Source organism: Electrophorus electricus, chromosome 15, assembly GCF_041902795.1.
Source record: "Electrophorus electricus isolate QZ-2024a chromosome 15, ASM4190279v1, whole genome shotgun sequence".
Lineage (NCBI taxonomy): Eukaryota > Metazoa > Chordata > Actinopteri > Gymnotiformes > Gymnotidae > Electrophorus > Electrophorus electricus.
The window spans coordinates 1,511,964-1,528,584 of NC_137511.1; the positions used below are offsets into that span (position 1 = coordinate 1,511,964).

At 40.5% G+C, this 16,621-nt stretch overlaps 2 protein-coding genes across 2 annotated transcripts; one reads left to right on the forward strand and one right to left on the reverse strand.

The window, feature by feature from the left end:
• Positions 1-806: 806 nt before the first annotated feature.
• Positions 807-3,236, reverse strand: LOC113584637 (QRFP-like peptide receptor). The gene has a single exon (XM_027021678.3). The coding sequence runs from the start codon at positions 2,956-2,958 to the stop codon at positions 1,726-1,728; it is 1,233 nt and encodes a 410-aa protein (XP_026877479.2). The 5' UTR covers positions 2,959-3,236; the 3' UTR covers positions 807-1,725.
• A 6,073-nt stretch (positions 3,237-9,309) lies between these two features.
• Positions 9,310-16,443, forward strand: tubgcp2 (tubulin gamma complex component 2). Its single transcript, XM_027021681.3, has 18 exons — positions 9,310-9,364; positions 9,650-9,816; positions 9,997-10,125; positions 10,230-10,406; positions 10,501-10,660; positions 11,437-11,644; positions 12,071-12,270; positions 12,489-12,678; positions 12,901-13,046; positions 13,175-13,355; positions 13,477-13,657; positions 13,897-14,069; positions 14,177-14,305; positions 14,549-14,669; positions 14,814-14,957; positions 15,449-15,577; positions 15,767-15,930; positions 16,053-16,443. Exons 2-18 carry the CDS (start codon positions 9,667-9,669, stop codon positions 16,126-16,128), a joined length of 2,658 nt encoding a protein of 885 aa, XP_026877482.2. The 5' UTR covers positions 9,310-9,364; positions 9,650-9,666; the 3' UTR covers positions 16,129-16,443.
• Positions 16,444-16,621: the final 178 nt, after the last annotated feature.

Below are 16,621 nucleotides of genomic sequence, written 5' to 3' on the forward strand. Positions count from 1 at the left end.
TCTCCAAGTTTTATCAATATGACGGTGCATTTTCCAAACCTTTCAGTTAGTCATATTTTGGCCACATTGACAACACTTTAACGTACGTAGATCCATAATTTGCAGTTAAACCCTGGCGCTGCTCCTGAATTGCGGGTCTGAAAGACACGGAGTGGGAGGAGGCGATGCTGTACTCGCCTCACGTTTCTGCCGGTCGGGACGTGGTGGGCAGCAGCAGCAAATCGCACATGACGAGCGAAGCACCCGCGACTGCACCGTTAATCTACCTCTTGGCCCGGCTCGCCCCTACCGCTGGCCTGCGTGCGCTTGACCGCGCTGTTTACACCACCGTAGCTCGTGCTATGCTGACCGTCACAACCTCTAGATCATATCACATGCGAAGCGATCGGGAAAAGGAATGGCCTGAGTTACATAAAACAGAAAAAGAAAACAACAACAACAACAACAGCAGGAAAACGAGCTAAGCAACACTTGAGAACTCAGTTTATTCTATTAGCCTTGATCGCACTTCTGACTCTAGTACATTTTCATTAGCGCAGGTAATGCCAGTATTTTACCGAGTCCTGCGTGAATTAGGCAATTTATTGCTATATCGCTATACGGAGCGAGGCCTTCTCAACTGCACTGATAAACTATTCTGAAAATTGTTTTCACATGAGACCTCGCAATATTAATATACAAAATGTTATGTTGTGTTATTATGTTATCTATTTGGAATTCCCATTTTCCTTTTTGGCTTGGGCTTCTAAGTTTGCACCTTCAACACTAACACTTAAGGTGTCTATTTAAATTAAATACGGGCTACATGGCCGGAAGGAATATTCAAATACATTTGCATTTAACCTGAAAATATAAACTACAATTGTATAACTACAATTTTAGCAACTGATGATATCTGGAATTAGAATGGATAACTGTGTGCTTGCATGCAGTATGATAACATGTTAAAAAATCAGAATTAGCTTTCAGCACTATTGACAATATATCGGTGCACTTCAACTGGGTGTCCTTCACAATTACACCCCTGGTTTCTTGAAGCCATAAGTCTCTATGATATGATCTGCACTCGGTCGAACTTTCTGAAAAGTGATTGCTGGCTTGTGAGTTATCAATCACAAAATCAGTTAGTGAGACATTTCAACCTTTACTTCCATTATCCAAGGCAGTTCTAAATGTAGCTCCCCAGACTTTCACTTGTGTGGAATTTTAAATGTTACTTTCACATCTATTTGCATACATTTTCATCAGAATGTCTATCCTATAATTTCAGAAAATAATTCTTTGCTTCCCTCTGTTCAGCAGTGATTTATAGTGAACACATAAATGCCAGTAACACATGACTACGATATATGCATATGCCTCTGATAACCTTTTAATGACCCTTATTAAAATGATTGCAGAAGCACACAAAAATCTGCTAAAAGTTTGAAAGCCTTTTTTATAAGCACACATGCTTATATTTGCCAGGTGGAGATTTAATTTGAATATATTTAATAGAAATGCACAAAAGCACGTTTCACCAAATCAGAGTAAAAAGGCGTTAATGAGAGCCCACAACAGTACTGAATTACATATAGGCTTAGTAAAAGCACACTTAATCTCAGTTTTTCCTATACTGAACTCCCTTACAACACCACAAAACATCAAATCCGACATTTTTATGTCAATGACAATTAAGTCAATTAAATGCAGTCTCACGCACAGTTATGGCAGACACGCGTGTGTTCAACCTGTCTCTGAATATAGCGCAGTCCGTCCATCTGTTTGCTTGGGGCAGTGCTTTTCGGATAACGTACGACAGGGTGATTGAACGCTGAGGGCAGAATTGATTGAAGACGTCTGCTGAGCCACGTTAAAGACAGAAGATATTTTCTCTCGGGTGCTCCTTCGGAACCTCTTCGCAGACCTGTACAGTTTACCCACGAAGCAGTAGCACAGCGGGTTCAGTGCGGAATTGGTCAGCCCCAGCCACTGCGCAAACGGCCGGCACTGAAGGATCCATTCGTGCTCAGCGTGGTGGAGCACCACTCTGTCCAAGGAACTGGGCATGTTGAAGTCAATCCAGATATCTGCTGCATAAAGTGGTAGCCACGAGAACGTGAAAAGCAAAACCAGAACGAGGACCATCTTGGCTATTTTCTTGCGCGTTTTGAGTCGACTCACTGGCTGAGTTAAAACACATTTACTGGGTTCACTAGATTTGTTTGTGGTACACCACAATTTACAGCCGGTAAGAAAACATATAATAAGATTAAATAAAACGGGAAATCCATACAAGGCGCAGAACAGTAAGAAGTTGTAGCCTTGGCGAAGTTTTTCTTTGGACCAGCTCTCGACGCACACCGTAATGATATGTAATCCGTCTAGCAAAGAAAGCGTTTTGGTTTTGTTCATGAAAACTAGAGGTAAGCACAGCCCAGATGACACTGTCCAGACCAGTGTTATCATGCACACCATCTTCCTGCCTGTGAAGAAGAACCGAGCATGGAGAGGGTTGTGGACACTATAGTATCTGTTGAGGCTTATTACAGCAAGACTTAACACACTTGCGGACACAGAAACAGCTTGAACAAAGGGTACAACACGACACAAGAAGTCCCCAAACACCCAGGCGTTATACACCTGGTGCCCGAGATTAACGGGCATGCAGACACACACCACCATCATATCACAAACCGCCAAATTTATCAGCAGTTTTCTGGTTACTGAGGCACCGGTTAGTCGATTCTTTTTTCGAGTAAGGGCTAGAAGCGCCATAACATTCCCCACAAGTCCTGTAAGGAAGGATATTAAATACATAATCATTAAAATAATAGTGCCAGGTTCGTGGCCTGCAAAAAGGAAGTCTATAGCAAAAGGCGTTGGATCTTGTATACTCCCGTTATGGTGATGCTCCCAAAAAGAAAGGTTTGTTGAGAAAATGTGTCCAAATCTTGCGTAAATACGTGAAAAATTCATAGTTTGTTTAATTCCTCACTTTTTCACCACCACCAAAAATCGCTCGTAACCAACCAAAAGAAATATTCGCATCAGTCTTTAAAATAAACATTGGTGCCTACACATAAAAGTGACAATATAGTCTTCGTGTCCTTTCGTCACAGGTGATCGTGCCATCCAGCTCCATGATAAAAGACTCATATGTATTCCAATCGGAGGCGTAATTGGTAAGGGATGAACTATCATACTCTTTACTGCGATCCCCCACAGCGGAGCAGCTTGTAAACTCAGAGTAGCGCGCCTCCGTCCTACTGATGACGCTCCAGATTCAGTCCATGCAGTTATAGTGGTAATTATTAGTGTCATTCACACGTAAGAACTAAGACGCGAATCCACTGTTATAACTTGCCAAGTGCTGCTGACGTGAACGAAATGAAAGTTTAGAGCATGAAATGTGCTCTCACGGGAAGCTTTCAATGTCACGCACGCGCTAACGGGCAAATGCACGATACATCCGTAATGCATTATGATGGAAACCGACCCCCAAGAAAAGCTTTTACTCCCTACACTGCCTGTATGCAAGATTTTGATTTAATTAAGAGTTATATACATTAATAGTATTGTTATATACATCCAACCAGAGAAGGTCTGATCAAAACAAAAGAGGTTTTTATGAAATTAAAAAACTTTAGAAAAAAAAGTTTGATTTAAGTTTGACTCAGATTTAAAAGATCAGATTATCTGAGAACGAAATTATCTTCCATGTTGTGCCTTTTGAGTGCAATATTTCAGTCTTAAGGTCATGTTACAAGTGCTATACATACACTACTTGTCATTTCCTAGAGATGAGTATACAGAATGTTGTAAACCACACTAAACCACAACATGCTCCTCTCTGTTCTCTCCAGCCTCTGTGTGATTGGCTCTGCATGGAGATGGTTTTAGTCCTGTCTGCAGGGATGGTCCTATCAGGTAACATTGAGAGGATCCACATCCAATCCATGTAAAATCTCCACTGGTGTTCCTCGAGGCTCAGTATTAGGCCCTATTCCCTTCTCTTTGTATACTCGTTCTCTTGGTGATGTAATATCTTCTCATGGTTTCTTCTACCACTGCTATGCTGAAGACACCCAATTATTTCTTTCTTTTCCACCCTCCGACATACAGGTCTCCAAACATATCTCAGCATGCTTTACTAACTTCGCATTATGGATGACAGCCCACTACTTGAAGCTCAACTCCAGGAAAACTGAGCTTCTGTACATCCCAGGTACTTCCAACCCTTACCATGACCTCACAGTTTCCTTTGCAAACTCCCTGCTATCACCATCTGAAGCTGCCTGTAGCCTGGGCATAACTTTGGACAACCAGTTGTCGTTCTCAACTCATGTTTCAAATATGACCCAGACTTGCAGATTTCTCCCTTGTAAAATACAAAGGTTTCAGCCCTTTCTCTCACAGGAAGCTACCCAGATGCTTGTGCAGTCTCTTGTGATCTCAAAGCTAGACTACTGCAACTCACTACTTGCTGGTCTTCCTCTAAGAGCCATCAGACCTCTACAACTTGTCCAGAATGCAGCAGCACAACTGGTCTTCAATCTTCTGAAGTTCACATGTCACTCCACTACTGCACTCCCTTCATTTTGCACTTCTAGGCATTGGCATTGATCCCTGAATTTCAACAGTATTCCAGTTCATTGGTATCTTGGACTCTAACTTACTGTACTGGCTAGGATGTATTCTATGAATAAATGACAAAGCACTTTTGTAAGTTGCTCTGCATAAGAGCGTCTGCCAAATGCCATAAATGTAAATAAGGCATTTAGGATGAAAACCATCTGCTCAGCTCTTCTAAACAGAGGGAAGATGTGAAACCACCTACTTCTCTTGGCCTTTAGAGCTTTAAACTCTGGTGAAGGAGAGGGCCTGGCTCGCAATCTCCATTCTAGTTCATCCGAAAAGTTGCTTGATAGGGTGAGGTCAGGGTTCTGTGTGGGCCAATCAAGTTCTTTCACACAAAACTCACCAAACCATGAATTTATGGACCTTGCTTTGTGCACTGGGGCACAGTCATGCTGGAACAGAAAATGGCTTTCCCCAGACTGTTTCCACAAAGTTGAACACAATTGTCCAAAATGTCTTGGTATGCTGAAGGTTTAAGATTTCCCTTCACTGGAGTTAAGGAGCCTAGGCCAAACCCTTAAAAAAACCCAAACCCATAGCTTTATCCCTCTTCCAACAAACTTAACAATTGGTATAATACAGTAAGGCAAGTAACATTTCTTTAAATAATTTTTAAGGATTAACCATTTCCCAATATTTTCTCCTGGCATTCGTCAAATCACATACACATCCATCAGACTGCCAGATAGAGAACCATGATTCACTCCACAGAATACATTTCCATATGCTTTACATTTCCATATGCTCCATCCAACACTTGGCATTGTGCTTGGTGATGTTGTCTGTGGCTGCTTGTCCATGGAAATCTATGCTACGGTGCTCCCAGTGCACAGTTTTTGTGCTGATGCAAATTCCATAAGAGGTTTGGAACTCTGCATTTATTGAGTCAGCAGAGTGTTGGCCACTCTACACACAACTGTATGTGCATCAGCTCTCAGTGACCATGCTCTGTAACTTTACGTGGTCTGCCACTTCATGGCTGAGTTGCTGAAGTTCTTAAACCTATCCACAAACCTACTTCTTGCAACAATGGCAGCCCATTACAGTACCACACTTGAATGCAGTGAGCTCTTTCGAACAAACCATTTTTTCACAAAATGTTTGTAAAGGCAGAGTAAAGGTGCTTGATTTTATACACCTGCGGCAACAGGACTGAATGAAACACCTGAATTCAATGATTAAAAGGTGTGACCCAATACTTTGCAAAAGTCCACCTTAAGTGTATGAAAAAAGCTATTTAGTGTCAGTGCCCATATAGTCAGCTTTTTACAAGTTTAGATAAAAGGAATGTGATCTCAAACTGCTTTACAAATAAGATGTGCTTGACTGACCTATGTGTGAGTTGAGAAAAGAAGATTTAAAAGTGAATCTCAAATTGAAAGTCAGATCCCACACTCCCAGTTGCTCAAGTGGCAGGACCAAATAGACAATGTCTCCTGCCTCCACACAGCTGAACCCAAATTGAACCTCTGTGCTTACACTATCATGTACCTAAGAAAGATGTCTACATCCTGACCTGACCCATGCAACGGCTTCAGGTTTTCAAAAGGCACAGCTGCTGGGAATGCTTCTGCCTTCCAAGTAAACACACATCAATGTTCCAATATTCTTCTTCTTTTTTTTTTTTTTTTTTACTGCTTCATGGGACCATTCAGAGAAAACAGTTCTGTTCCATCAAAGTGAGTTAAATATAGCATCCTATTATCTGCTACACACAAAATGTAGGATGGTTAATTTCCTGTGAACTTCTGACTAATCGAGTATATTTAAAGGCTCAAATAAATCTTTAATAGTAGTCCCTTCTCAGTGTGCCTACATAGCTAAGCAACTTACACTCTGGTGGTTTTTCATATGAATTATTTGCATTTCCAAAGAACAATAAGGTTACACTTGGATTTGGCTGCTAGAAAACCACCAAATCATGTGTTTATACTGTAAAAAACAAACCTCTCACGTCAGAGCCATGACAGACGGGAGCCTCAGTATGGTCTGAGTCATCACCCAACCTCAGGGAAAGGAGAACAGCATTACGCGTGAGCTCAGAGTGTGAGTGCTAATGGACCAGAAGTGTGAGTTTTAAGAGCTGCTGACAACTCTACCTACACAGCAGACACTGCGATAAAGATGGAAACTGTGTGAGAGGAACTTTAATAGACTGACGTTATTGTGAATGAGTAAATAAGCCATCTGTGGTAAAGCCATTCTACCCTAGAGGTCTTCTTCACAAGAAATGAGACCTATGTCAATATATATTATTATTACTAGTAATAAGAGTAATATTAAAATAAGTGGTAGAAATATTGTTATCTCCATTGTTTTAACATTTTCAGCATGTACATTCTTTCATCACTTGCATTAAATGTAGTAATGAATAAAGCTTTCATTCATGAGGTTCCAAAAGCTAGTGCAATGGCAAACCTCTTCATTATTCAGGTTGAATTGGCTACTATTAAACAGGATTGCTTCAAATCATGTGAGAATGATCTCAGGTCTTATTTGATACCTCTCATCTCAATGACTCCATATCAATGAGAGAGAGAGAGAGAGATGAGAGAGAGAGAGAGAGAGAGAGAGAGAGAGAGAGAGAGAGAGAGAGAGAGAGAGAGAGATGATCCGGTCATAGGAAAGTAGGTTAAAAGCCATGAAAACCCTTATTGGAAGTTAAACAAAAGACAAAAGTAACCTGAATGCTATAATTTTAATAATGCTTGCATTACATTGACCAAGTAGAAGAAAGATAATAGCAAGTAGGAACTAAATTCATCTTGCCTGTTACCAGACAAAAAACTGTATGTGGCTCTTCAGATCAGAGAAGAATACAAATACAAATTGCATAAGAGAATTGATCTCTCCAACCAAATAACTCACTTTTACTACAGTGTGGAAGAGTACTGACTTTCAAGAGGCTTATGTGCAATTACATGGCATAAGAAGCACTAATTTCTTGTGCAATCAATTTTTCGCTTGCTCTTAGGTAATACAGTGTTGAGTGGTGTTCCCTTCTGAAACTTCACATACACAATCATGCCTTAATATGATGAACCTTCATACCCTGGTAATCATCTTTTTTGCCCACTAAGTACCAGAAAAATATATAAGTCTGCCAATGTCAGTACTTAATAGTAGAACATTTAATCCCGTTCTGTCTGGCGCTTTTTTCAAATACAACTACCAGGCCCAAAACAAAATGAATGATTATTTAGCATCTTACCATTTCCTTAACCTAAGGAAATGTAAAAAGACATTAACCATTCCACGCTGAATGACTGCGTAAGACAAAGCGAAGCAGTCTTCAGCACCTTTTCTCTGAGTGCCTGCATTTTCTAGACCTTGTTTGTAGTGGGCGCTGACTGGATCACCTCATCTGGAGGAGGCATGTGGGATTGGGAATGGACTGGTGAGATGACAGTTTATTTTCTTCATGTTTGGTGGTAATGACAGCAGTGAGTCATTAATCCTACTGAGAGGTGTCCCTGGTGGCAGCGTGATGCACTGAGTTTGGGAGAGTTGGAAAGGGTTATCAGAATGTGTCCTACTCACAGCTCATCACTGACATGCAGCCTCTCACTGAAGTTAACAGTAACAGAAGATACAGGCCTATACAATATGCTTGCCACAGCATGTCAAATTTGTACATTTGTGAGATATATAAATAAGTACACGATTAGATTCCTTTGAATAAAATGCATTTACAAAATGTCTGCAAAAACCATGTCATACTCAGCTTCAAATTACCTAGATGGTTCTTGATACACTTCTGACCCTTAAAATGCAATCTACTATGGTTTAAAATACAAAACCTCACTATAAAAGACAGCTTAAAGGTGATCATAGTATAAAATAGGCGTAAAACTGGGTTTTCCATCTGCATACACCAGTGGGACAAACTCATCAAAAAATCATTTTCTTTTTTTTCCCCACATGGCAAATACATGTACATTGTGTACATATATACCCAACCATATACATTGTACATTGTGCATATAATCATAATATACATATATTGTACATACATTGTTAATATATTTTGTACATACATAGAATATATATATTTCTCTTTGCATATATATATTTCACATATATAGAATATCTATATTTCTGTAGGCACCCCTGTTTTCTTTTCCTCAGTTTGGACAGAGCACTCTCCACCATTTCACTGCGAGTTATACTGTGTATGACTATGTATGTGACAAATAAACCAAACTTGAAACTTGAAACTTCCATGTACGAGGCATATAAATATTGTGATTAGTATATACTGATGATAGATATTCATCATTGATATCTTTACCAAAGATGACCGTAACAGACCAAGATAAAGCACCGTATCACTAATAATGTTTAGTTATTTTTGTTTATACTTTGGAAGGAATCTGTTTTCACTAGTTAGAAGTGGAAATTGTAAAAGTCTTGCTGGATAATCTTCCTGAGAGGCTCTGACTATATATCACTTCATCCCGCCCTATTACCTGTCCATTTTAATTAAATTACTTTATCAATTTTTGCCTGACCTCGTTCTTCTGCACCCAAATCAGACGCCTCTTTGTTCCACGTATGCGTATCGTTGTCTCAGTAGCAATAAACAAAATTAGCAAATCATTATTTTTTTCTTGTGAGCGGGGATGAAAACTTTTATTTTGTGATGAGAAGCCTTTTGGCGGCACTTCCAAAACAGTTAGACAGTTTCTAACTTCACATTGGCACTGTGACATTAGCTACGAGCTCCTGCAAACCAGCAACAGAGGTAGTTATGATGATCGCGTTAACTAATCTAACGTTAACTAGCTGGCTGGATGGCTATTTCCCTACTTATTTCAGCGGTTAATTTTAAATGTTTAAAAAACTAAGAATGCGCCGCAATGAAGTTCAGAGAATTGTGGTTATCTTAGCTATCTTAATGAGACCCGTTTTAGCTGCTGGCTAACGCTAGCTAACCTAAGACGATAGCTGTCTAGCTATTAGGTTACATACGCTATTACGCACACGGTTCCTCATAAAACTAGGTGATTACTGTGTTTTCCCACTGCAGGGTACTGATGTGAAGACATGAGTGAATTTAGGATACATCACGATGTCAACGAATTGCTCAGTCTCCTCCATGTTCGAGGAGGCGACGGGGCCGAGGTGTATATTGATTTGCTGCAGAAAAACAGGACCCCTTACGTTACCACAACAGTGTCTGCACACAGCGCTAAGGTAGGCATAATGCATCATCTTAGGAAGCCCACTTTAAGTGAGATCATTCTCAACTTTGTACTTTAACGCTTCAGCCCAGTACTTGCATTCAGCCAGTTACTCTGTGTTAAGCATACATCCAGGGCAGTTGCACAGATGAATGATTATTGTGAAAATATTAAAGTGACACCCATTTAACAGGTGAAGATTGCAGAACATTCAAAAACACCTGAGGACTTTTTGAGGAAATATGAAGAGCTGAAGTCAAAAAATGCACGCAACTTAGACCCCCTAGTTTACCTTCTTTCTAAGCTTACTGAAGACAAAGAGGTATGTTTTTATGCACTTTTTTTCTGAATTGTCTTTTATTTATGGCTAGTTCATCCTATTTGGTTGTTCTGTATCTGCCCACATGAGGGATCTGTATTTTCCAGACTCTGAAATGCCTGCAACAGAATGCCAAGGAGAGATCAGAAATGTCCACAAATGTGACATCAAGCAGCATGACATCCTACACCATTCCCACAACCAGCAGCAAGATGTCCGTGCAGGAACTGGAGGAACTGCGGAAAAAGCTGGGGAACGTCACAGCAAGTGCCAGCATTCCGCAGGTGTGTACTTGTCTAACAAACCTCCAGAAAAATATAAACCACTTCTCATCTCTCCAGAATCTTTGACTACTGAATGTTCTCTGTCCTTTTGTAGTCTGCTGAGGTGACCCGTAAGATGCTAAGAGACAGGCACAACAAGAAGAACCCCACACAGACTATTCCTGTGTTTCCGAACTGGGTGTATGACAGGCCTGCACTGATTGGAGATTTTATCACTAGCCTTACTCCAATAGGAGACCCAGTTGTGGCTATTGGTAAGCACAGGAGCATTCTGAGGTTTAGTGGGCTGTGCAGAAAACTAATGAGCAGATTATAGCTTGAAAATTCCATGGAAAGTTTTATAGCCAGGTTTATCAACTTTATTGCAGTCTGCGATTTAGTGCTGTTTTACACATGTACACAAACATACTGATTGTATATTAGGAAAAAGATCTATATTTTTCCTGCATATATATGTGTTCAAATTGCAGCATTATTATATTATAATAACTAGAATAGATACTATAATAGATAAATATTTACACATGGCAAGCTCATCATACCCAGATCTTAAATTTTGCTATTCTAAGAGACAATATAACTGATTTCATGTCGGTGAAAACAAGCAGCTTCTTTTCACCTATCGAAAGCATGTATAAATTAGGCCTAATCTTGATTTATTTATTTGCCCTAGTTTTTGTTGGTCTCACTGTCACCCTTGCAATCACAGCTAAACCCTCAAAACAGCATGGACTAAGTGCCAAAATGTCACTTCTGACTCGTTGGCGCTAACGTATTTGTGATATTAAAATGAATGCAGAAATTGATTAATTTACATAGTTTTAAGTAACTTAAGCAAATGGGTCTTGCTCAGGGACCTAACAGTGACAATGGCAGTGCTTGAACTGGCAACCTTCTGATTACTAGTCATGTACCTTAACCAATGAGCTACCACTGCCCGCTACCCACTACTCACAAATTTGCTTACATTGATGCTTAAATCTGAGGATATAAGAGGAATGCACAGCCCACAGTTCTGTTGTGTTGTCAGGTACAATGCCCCTGGCTGTTCAGGAGCAGGCTCTAGTTGAGGACCTGCTATATGTGCTCATTGGTGTGGATGGCAGAGACATCACAGCCCAGCCAGTACTTGGCAGACAGTGTCGCTCCTTCATAGTGGACCCTTCGTTGGACATGTCCATTAAAGAGCTTGTGAACCGGATATTACCAGTGGCATCCTCTTATTCCACTGTCACACGGTTAGTATTGGTGTCTAACTGATTTGTGTTCTTCGTGGTGGTAGTGGTGGTGGTTGTTGTTGTTGTTTTAAAATGACATGTAGTTTGAGCTACTTAACTAAATGCAGTACTGATGCATGTTAAGTTTCATATGTATTTTTACTGAACAAAAACTGTCGGCATAGAAATGCAAGTCATAGAAAGCCAAGAATCTTTTTTTATTTCCATGGGGGGGAAAAAACAACAGTAATAATGAAATGGCAACAAAACCAATAAATAGAATGTGTACTTTTCAGTTTGGAGTCTCAAAGTGCTTTACATACAAAAGTGTAAATACAGTTTACATGATAAAGTACAATGATGAACTGACATTACTATAAAATTATCTGATGACATGCTCCATCAACCTTTGTTATGCATGACCTCTGGTTTCGGATGGTCTTTCAGCTTCACGGAGGAGAAGTCTTCCTTTGAGTATGGCCAGGTAAACCATGCACTCACTGCGGCGATGAGGACCCTGATGAAGGAGTACCTCATTCTGGTCACCCAGCTGGAGCACCTGCACCGGCAGGGCATGCTTTCCTTGCAGAAGCTCTGGTTCTACATCCAGCCCACCATGCGCACTATTGAGGTCCTGGCCTCCATTGGTACGCCTGTGCTTACAATGAGTGTCTTGATAACAGATGTGGTGTTTAAAATCTGTTGGAAAAAGTAGACTTAATTTTTCTACAATACCATAGTAAGGCATTTAAAGACCTTAATGCTCATCTTGGGTCATGTGAACAGTATTTATATAAGCATGTGTGTTTAATGTACCTAAGTAGTCATCTAATGAGTGATATCCCCTTATATTGTCTTAATGCAGCTACTTCAGTGGACAAAGGAGAATGTATGGGTGGCTCAACATTAAGTCTGCTTCATGACCGTACCTTTAACTACACTGGGGATAGCCAGGCCCAGGAGCTGTGCCTCTACCTTACCAAGGCAGCCAGTGTCCCATACTTTGAAATCCTGGAGAAGTGGATATATCGGGGAATCATCAAAGATCCATATGGGTACAAAACCTCAGCTACCCCATATCGCTTTGGTGGTGTCCCATGAACTGAACTTGGATACCCTTTTTGTAAACCATTTAGCATTATTGAATCTCTGTCCTTCAGTGTTTTCCTTAAGGGAAATCTACTTATTTGTTTTCATGAGTTGTGATTTTAGCAATATTTGCCTAAAGCATGCTTAGTTTTGAATGAGTACTGAATCAGATCCTCTTTTTCTGTAAGTGAGTTCATGGTTGAAGAACATGAGCTTCAGAAAGAGAAGATCCAAGAGGACTACAATGACAAATACTGGGATCAGAGATACACCATTGTCCAGCACAAAATCCCGTCTTTCCTTCAAAAAATGGCAGATAAAATACTAAGCACAGGTTAGTCTCAGTTACTTGAGTTTGAATGCACCTCAAGTGAGATTCTATTCATTTTTGTTATTCAGAAAGAGTGTATAGAATTTCAAATGGACTGCGTGTCTCTCTTCATTAACATTTTACTCTCTCAGGGAAGTACCTGAATGTTGTGCGGGAATGTGGACGTGATGTAACTTGTCCAGATGCTAAGGAGGTTCTTTACACTCTGAAAGAGAGAGCTTATGTGGAACAAATAGAAAACGCCTACAACTATGCCAGTAAGGTGCTTCTGGACTTTCTCATGGAGGAGAAGGAGTTGGTTTCTCGACTACGGTAAACCATTTGCATGCTAATGAGCTTGACATTTATTAGCAGGCTGATTTGTTTCATCTTGGTGCAAACAGCAGGTGGCTTGGGATTGAAACAATGGGCCCTTTCCTCTCTGCAAGTTTAGGTCTATTAAGCACTACTTTTTGATGGACAAGGGAGACTTCTTTGTACACTTCATGGACCTGACAGAGGAGGAGTTGAAAAAGCCTGTCGATGACATTATACCTCCTCGGCTAGAGGCTCTGCTGGAGTTGGCTCTGAGGACGAGCACAGCCAATACAGACCCCTTCAAAGATGACCTAAAGGTCTGCTGCTTACGCACATTTGTCACTGCCTAAATCTCTGCCTAAATCAGTTTTCAGTAATTTAATGTCCCTTGCAGTGTCATTAACTATTGGCCAGAAACATGACCGCAGGGCTTTTATATGCCATGGAAATGGTGCATGAAATTCACCAGCAGCCATCTCCAGTTGAGATAACATTTTTGTACCTGTTCAAAGTAATAATGGCGTGAAATGTTTGCATTGTTCCTGTTGTTCACTAGATCGACCTGATGCCCCACGATGTCATTACTCAGCTGCTGCGGGTCCTGGCCATAGAGACCAAGCAAGAGAAGGCCATCATCAATGCTGAACCCACTGAGGTGGCCCTGAGTGGTCTGGAGGCTTTCTCTTTCGACTACATCGTCAAATGGCCATTGTCACTCATAATCAACCGGTAAACAGCCTTGCATGCTGCAGTGTCCAGCCCATATGCACTGTGTTATGTATCGGTTCAGAGCAGTAAGATGGACCAAGATATCATTTTGTTTTTTTAATTTCCAGAAAAGCACTGACACGATACCAGATGCTCTTCAGGCATTTGTTTTACTGCAAGCATGTTGAGAGGCTCCTCTGCAATGTGTGGATCAGTAACAAGTCTGCCCAGCAGTGCTCCCTACACTCAACTAAGTGGTGAGATGAAAGTGTATTGTTCCAGTTCACTCCGCTTTCCTCACTCTGCTTTCCTTTGACGCATTTGAAAGCCTGGGCTGTGAGCCATTTGCCTTATTTGAAAACTATGTAGATTAAATTGTGCAAGGGCCAAGTTTCTGCATTTCCTGTCATTTATACTGATGAGTGCTTTGCATTTGACGAAGAGGGGCAGGGCATCGGAGTGGTCTGAGAACATCTTTGTCTCCTCTCATCCTAAACTAGGTTTGCTGGGGCATTTGCACTCAGGCAGCGCATGTTGAACTTTGTGCAGAACATCCAGTATTACATGATGTTTGAGGTCATGGAACCAACATGGCACGTCATGGAGAAAAACCTGAAATCAGTGAGGCCAGAAAAGATCTCCCTGCTGCTTAATTTGAGATGCACTGTGACCATTTCCTGACTTCTCCTAGAACTTAATAACCCAAACTGAAGGTGGAGGAAACAAAAACAGTTATACAAACTTCTTATTTCTTCATCTGTGCAGGCTTCTAACATTGACGATGTCCTTTGCCATCACACAAGTTTCTTGGATAATTGTCTGAAGGACTGCATGCTGACCAACCCTGAGCTTCTGAAGATCTTCTCCAAGCTCATGTCTGTCTGTGTCATGTTCACCAACTGCATGCAGGTGTGTTGGTGCACAGTGTAATGAACAGAAGCCAAGAGCACACATGCTGGTGACTGTTGTCTTTGAACTAGATGCAGTTTCATGATTTAACCAGCACTATTCATTACATTTGAAAGAATTTTCAAATTCTCATTAAACTGTAACTTGAGTATAGATACAATATATGACTTTTCTTTATGTATTGTGGCAAAATTATGGCTGGATGGTTAAGGAGTCAAGTACCCTAGCTTGTTTGACTACTGAGTGGCAGCCCTGGAAATGTACAGCATTTATCATATTAGTTATGCAGTCTGATGTGACGCAGTAGTTGTTTTGCAGTGTCACTCACCTTTTGTAAGACGTATGGCCTAAAGAATTCTCAACTTTAATGTTTTCCCCACAGTCATAACGTAGGATATTATGAGGCCTGCATTCTTTGTGCAGTCTCACCAGGCTTAAAACTAACCCCCCCCCCCCCCCCCCCCCGCTTCTTTTTGTTGTTGATGCTGAAGCGATTTACCCAGAGCTTGAGGATGGACAGAGAGATGAACCGTTTATCTCTGGAGCATGGGACCATGGAGGGTCCTCCAACGCAAAGCGAACGCACTGAAGAGTCCGAGAAGAAAAGTCTCACATACAAGGTGCGTGGCTTTCAGGGCTTAAAATGATTAGAAATAAATCACAGGGTTGGAATAGGCAATCTTCTTGGATTCATATTTCTGGATGGGCCAAACATAGCATTAACATTGCATTACATTATAAGGGACATTTTGATATTTGATTTTATCTCCTTGGTCGTTTTTTTATATTTCCTCCCTCTTCAATTACAGTTTTTGGCCGAGCATGTAGACTCCCTGCAGTCAGACTCAGGATTTGAGGGCACCATTAGTAAGTTTGACAGTAACTTCAGCACCCTATTGTTGGACCTGCTGGACAAGCTTAGCATCTACAGCACCAACGACTGTGAGCACAGCATGATCAACATCATCTACAGGTGGGTGAAGCCCCGAGAGACGAGCGAGAAGGCAGTATAGTGGGGATAGGAGGTTGGGAAGTAACATAAATGATCTAGGAAATGTCCGCCGCAATAGATTCTTTTTTGATGCTTTTTTGCAGGCTGGACTTCAATGGATTCTACACTGAACGACTAGAGCGGATGGCCGTTGAGAGAAGTCAGAAAACCTCTGCATAGATAAGGACAAAAGACTATAACAAACAGCAATAAAGAGAACGCTGTTCAATCATCTTAGCATGTATAAGGTATTTATTATTAATTGACCTGAACCTCTACTCATTTTCAGTGTTATAAAATAGTTTTTTTTTTTTTTTTAATGTACAGTAAATGTTGTCAAATATAGCTGAATAACTTAGTAGTTTGATGTCTTTCTACAGGATGTGTAGCTTGATGTTGTATTGAAACATCTGGAAGAAAATGTTGTTATTTATGAGTCATATATAAAGTCTTCTTTTTTAATGTCATTCCAATAAACCTCTATGACAAATTTGATCATTTAATTTTTTTTTAAATGTTAATAAATATGCTCTATAAATGTGGGGTCAGGGTGTTGAGTTAAAGGCTTAAATCAAAATTTCTACACTAATACAAAACAGATTGATTTATTATTATTTTTTGCCTGGATTGTATTTTGCTAAAGTTTCAGCTCCCTGTTCCTCAGAATAGTCAT

Bases quoted from the DNA above. Each gene is read 5' to 3' on its own strand.
- LOC113584637 (XM_027021678.3), bottom strand. From the start codon at position 2,958: ATGAATTTTTCACGTATTTACGCAAGATTTGGACACATTTTCTCAACA.
- tubgcp2 (XM_027021681.3), top strand. From the start codon at position 9,667: ATGAGTGAATTTAGGATACATCACGATGTCAACGAATTGCTCAGTCTC. The intron at 13,658-13,896 runs GTCTGCTGCTTA...GTTGTTCACTAG, and splicing joins CCTTCAAAGATGACCTAAAG to ATCGACCTGATGCCCCACGA. The intron at 14,958-15,448 runs GTGTGTTGGTGC...TTGATGCTGAAG, and splicing joins TGTTCACCAACTGCATGCAG to CGATTTACCCAGAGCTTGAG.